The sequence below is a fragment of the Centruroides sculpturatus genome, unplaced genomic scaffold, assembly GCF_000671375.1.
Source record: "Centruroides sculpturatus isolate CEXI.00-Female unplaced genomic scaffold, Cexi_2.0 scaffold801, whole genome shotgun sequence".
Taxonomy (NCBI): domain Eukaryota; kingdom Metazoa; phylum Arthropoda; class Arachnida; order Scorpiones; family Buthidae; genus Centruroides; species Centruroides sculpturatus.
In genome coordinates this window covers 214352-220049 of record NW_019385405.1, presented here as the reverse complement: position 1 = coordinate 220049, position 5698 = coordinate 214352, and the positions used below count along the sequence as shown (strand labels likewise).

General features: G+C 28.1%; 1 protein-coding gene across 2 annotated transcripts in view; it reads left to right on the top strand.

Annotated features, from left to right (window-relative positions):
- The first annotated feature begins 781 nt into the window (after positions 1-781).
- LOC111638612 overlaps positions 782-5698 on the top strand; it is an 8970-nt gene continuing 4053 nt past the window's right edge. For both annotated transcript variants that reach the window (XR_002758900.1, XM_023384354.1), the window contains exons 1-4: positions 782-807; positions 2081-2158; positions 2231-2498; positions 2572-2687. Coding sequence is in view for 1 of the 2 variants with exons in the window: in XM_023384354.1 (XP_023240122.1) it covers positions 793-807; positions 2081-2158; positions 2231-2498; positions 2572-2687 (477 nt within the window). In the remaining variant the exon portion in view is untranslated. The remainder of the gene's footprint in view (positions 808-2080; positions 2159-2230; positions 2499-2571; positions 2688-5698) is intronic.

The window sequence follows — 5698 nt, the reverse complement described above, 5'->3', positions numbered from 1 at the left end:
AATTATATATACAGTACCTAATTTATATATAATTAATATATAATTATATGTACAGTACCTAATTTATATATAATTTATATAATACTGTCCAGACGATAGAAATCTCTCCGTAGCGTGGCGCTACGGACGGCGGGTAAGTAGTTCGGCTGCCCGATGACGTTTTACGTATTATAGGAGTTATTTTTACCGTTGTTTACGGATAATGCCACAATTTTTATAGGAATCATAACTATAGGAAACGCTTTTATAGGGGGATCTACTGTAATGGCCATGCCAATGAATACAGTGTACTGTATAGAAGAGTACTATGAAGTATTCTAGTGTAAAATTAAACAAGTTACTGTGTGGGGAATACGATGAAAACTACTTTAAAATTTTTAGTATTATTTTAAAAATCCTATATATTCATTAGCAGTATACTACAGTATACTACAAGAAAAATTATGTATTAATACATCACATATAATTCTCTGTACTGTACGTGAAAATGTAGTGCATAGTTTTAAATGTTTAAATCCGAAATGGATGTTTGTTTTCTCTGTTTTAACTTTCTTCGTAAGGTAATGCTTTCAATATTTCATTTGTATTTAGTTGAACTGGATCTCTTTTTCAAGCCAAATGGATTCAAAAAACTGCCCAAATTCCATCCAAATTTGTTGTTATCAATTACTATTTTATCTATATCTATTACTGGAAAGATTAAACTCTCTTGCTTTGTTCCATTTATTCTTATTAAATTAAATAATATAACACAATTGGGCTAATTTATTTTTGNACGTTTTTGATAGACATATGAATCTTGTTGAGGTAAATTAAAATTAAGTATTTTAATATATAAACCCAATAAAATTTAAAAGTATAATTTAAGAGAGAAGTTCAATGTGAAGTAGTATCAGTAATATCAGAAATTTTCTTTGAATTAAAGGTATGCAAATATAAGAAAAACAACTACTAAATAATATTGAATATTGGGCATCCATTTAAAAGATTGTGTGTTGTACATGAAAATTCATTGAGCAAATGATTTTAAAAAATTAGTGAACATTTTCTATAATTTAATCTTCTTTTTAGCTGTTTATAACAGAGTATTCTTTCTAATAAGTTATTTTTTCAATTTTTAAAAGATCAGTTTTGCAAAATAAAATTGATTAAACTTGTTAGAATTATTGAATTATTTAAATTTAAAATAAGACATTTTATTATATGAAAATTTTTATTAATTCATAATTGTAAAATTGAACGATTTTGAAGAGAGAAAACACTATTTAAAAATTTTAAAATTTATTGAACTTGTCCCTTAATAAATTTCCTAAATTTTACTTTTTATAAAATGCTTCAAATCCTTTGATTGTATTTTCTTTTCTATCAATATAGCTACCAATATCACACCACGATAAAAATGTGACCAGATTAGAACTTCTTTTTTCAATTAACTCCAAAATGTACATTTTGGGTCTTTTGACCCTTCTTCAGTTGGACCATACAATTTTCATTAAAAAATTTAATTTAAAATTTTCCATGTATAGTTTTAATTTTCTTCCAAGTATGACTTTATAAAATTAAATACTAATTCCAAACAAGTTATCCTTTGTACTCATTTAAAACTTTTCCAAAAAGGATTTTAAGTAATCAAAAGATTACTTAAAACTTTTAAAATACAATAGCTACTGATCACTTAAACTATCTTATATTAATTGTCTAATCTGAATTTCTACTCAACTTTCTCACCTTCTAATGGCATTAATGGTAACCATATATTATCAGTTTCCATTTATACAATTATTAGACTTTCTCCAAATTTACTTTGTTTTTATTAAATCATAAAAGAATTAAAAATAAAAAAAGTCATTATAAAATTTCAATGTATTTTTTCTTCTTATTTATGAAGTAAATTGTTTTCTGAATTTATATTACATTGTTAATTATTTGTGATAATTCAAATATCAGATCATTTAAACTTTTACTAGGTTCTTTGGAATTAATGAGCATTTATTGTATATATTTTCTAAAAGGTAGTTTTAATTTTAAGTTATTTCTAAATTCTAATATTTTAAATATGTTTATAATTGTTTTTACACAGAAAATATGTGATATGATCCTTCTATGCAATGTAGAAAACTTACCACATTATATACAAAATTTTATACAAGCTATACTTGTAAGTATTTATTTATATAAAATTTGTTTAGTATTTTTCATTTGACAAGTAAAAATGCTTATTTTATTTCAGGCACAGTATCCTTGTTTTCCAACATATTCAGCTGTTTCAATATTAATATTACAAACAAAGTTGTCAAAAATCTTTGTTGGTACTGCTGATTATCAGAATTCATTAATAAATTTATCTCTTTCTATCATATTTTATTCGATTGCAGCTATTAATTCAGAACATTATAGTGGAACTGAAGATGGATCAGTTTTGAGAATAGTTTGTCAGTTTTTGAAAACATTAAATTTTTCATCTAAAGTATGTAATATTATCTGGAATTCTGTAAAAGGTATGCAAATGTAATTGAAATTAATGTTTTTAAAATTTTAAATTTTCTGAATATTTAATTTCTTCTATTTTAGTAATGCACATTCAACAAACAGCAGTTTTAGGATCAGTGTTTTCATTATTATTAAAATGCAATTTGTTTGGAATGGAAGAAATTGTTGTTGTCGATAATATTTTATTGGAGTTAAAGGTAATGCTTAGATTTTTTTAAATATTATAGTAAATGTTCAAACTCACTTATGACAATTTCTGTATATGATTCACTTGATAATTTTTCTATATATGTTTATATGTATAATTGTTTTAATGCAATGTTAAAATAAGTTATCCTATTTAAGTTAAAATCTAAGTTTTCTGAGTATAATTTAACATTTTTAATCATTCATTTACTTATAATTAATTATTACAAAGCCAAAAGCATAGTTGTCTCCCCCCTTTAACAATAAAGTGCAAAAAAACATAAGAAATAAGCATTACAATAAATCTATATATATAAAAATGAGTGTGTGTGTGTGTGTCTGTCTGTCCTTCATGCATTACCACACCGTTTATCCGATTGCCGTGAAACTTTGGGAAGTTGTTTAATATACTCCGGTGAAGGTTTGTGGCATAGTACGATTGCCATAAAATTTCGGAAAGTTTTTTAATACACTCCCGCGAAGGTTTTTGGCATAGTACATTTATCTTACGATAGATGGCGCGCATTTACACGAGCATTCGAGCACAGTGTGTTCGATCAATTTCAAATTGTGAAGACCATTCCCCCTTCAAAAAATATTTCTATATATGCATTTGTGAACTGTTATTTACGATATTCGTAATAATGTTTGTTTAATCACTTTATTTCAACTTTTTTTTGCTAATTACGTATTCGCTCGAACTTTGTTAAAACTTTAACTGTATACCGAACAACAACCGAAGTTGTAGAAGGAAATTCGCCTATTTTACCGATCTAGGGATCCCCTTTTCCAAATTTTAATATCATCTAATAATTTAAAAAGACAAATTACAATAAAACGGTTTATTATCCAACTATCAGAAATTTCACAACATGCCAAGGAAGAGAGGAAGGAGCAATTAAATAATTAAAATTATAAAGGATTTAAAAATATATATAAAAATGGGGAATATCGCACTTCTGACAATCGCAGCAAGTGTGTGGGCTAAATTTGGAGAATCCGTGCTTCTCGCATGGTCAACTGTATGTGGCCGGCTCATGCGTCGAAAAATCTTCCGATTTATTCGTGTACGCACCAGAGGGAAAAACAAAAAATATCGTGTATCCACAAACACTCCAATAAATAAATAGAATTGAAACGACACTTTGAAATGTTTTCCCGATGGAAATGAATAATAATAATGTTTCAATAAAAATAATAAAATGTAAATTGAATTTTATCATAACGAGTTTGCTTGAATTTCCTTTCTTCTGAGATTGCAGCAATGCGCGACGGGTAAGCTAGTTTCAAATAAAATATCTTGCACTTAATCCTTAACATATTGAAACTGAGCATTTGAAATCAGAATGAATTATGCATTTGATTTTTGCAACTATTTTAAAGTTTTCTGTGATCTAAATGTAAGTAGTTTTTAATCTCAGAAAAAATTGATACAGTCCATTAGGGAAATCTATTAGTTATATGGTTAAGAATAAAAAAAATTTATATGGTTAGGAATAAAAAAAATTTGCACTGTTATCTAAGTTATTAAAGAGACTCATATTAGAAAGTTTATTTTAGTGCTGGACTGAATATTCTGCATATTGGGAATATTCAGTCACAAAGTAACTACAGTAAACAAGTAGTTCTCATCTTTATAAGTAACTTTTAGAAACCAACTTGTAAAGCAGGACTAATTTTTCATACGAATAAATACATTGTGTGTAATTATTCACGCCTATAGGATTTTAGATAAGAAAACGTTGAAAAACAATAAAAATTTTGTTTCAAATATTTTTATTATTTATATTATTTTTAACATTATTTTTTCTTTGAAAAGAAAGGAATTAAACAATATTTAAAAAAATATTTTTTGTTTAAATGCTCACTTTTTCCACAGGCTGATTAGATGCAGCAGTAGTAGTACCTCTAATGAGAAAATTCTCAACATTGCACAATTAATTTCTTTTCAATACTTTTTTGTTTTAATGTAGTACAAACAAGTAGAACTTAGAGAATATTTGATGCAAAGATCTTTAATCATGCTCCCAGATTTATAAGTGCTTATAATTTTGTACTTATTTTCTAAAGTTATTGATTTACGTTAGTTTTTCTTATTGATATCAGTAACTGTATTGTCTCTTCTTTTATACAGTAGATCCTCGATTATCCGACCCCCGATTAACCGACTGTCTTAGTCGGCAAATTTCAAATGTCCACTAGTGATGTGGTGCTACAATATTTGTCTATGTCTTGGCTACTTTAATGATATTTTTACGTGTTTTAGCTGGCAACACTCATTTAACCATGAAAGGGAGCCAGTATTTAAAGGAGGCTTAATTTTCTAATTTTTAACAATACATTATTATTTAAAAAAATTTTTGTTAGGCTTAACATCAATGAAAATTCAACGCGAAGTAGGTTAATAGCAATATACTAATTACATGGGATATAATAATATATAAGGACCTTGAATAAGTTCTCGCTGTTTTTTTTGTGAAAATTAACACTTTATTTAAAAAAAGTCGTAATAAACACGTCACTGAAAGTATTGTCCGTCGCTAGCCACTACTTTCTCCTATCATTCTAGCAGCATTTGAATTCCATGTTGAAAAAACGACACGTTTTTTGAGGCTATCCAAGAATCAACCCATTTTTTGGCATCTTCATAAGAACGAAAGTGCTGCTCAGCCAGGCCACGTGACATCGATCGGAACAAGTGATAATTGGAAGGGGCGATGTCTGGTGAATATGGCGGGTGGGGTAGGACTTCCCATTTAAGCGTTTCCAAGTACGTTTTCACCGGTTGTGCAACATGTGGCCGAGCATTGTCATGTTGCAAAATCACTTTGTCGTGTCTCTGCTCATATAGCGGCCGTTTTTCCTTCAATGCTTGGCTCAAACGCATCAATTGTAGTCGATAGCGATCTCCCGTGATAGTTTCGTTTGGTTTGAGCAGCTCGTAATAAACTACACCTAGCTGATCCCACCAAATGCAGAGCAGAAGCTTCGAACCATGGATATTCGGCCTTGCTGACGATGT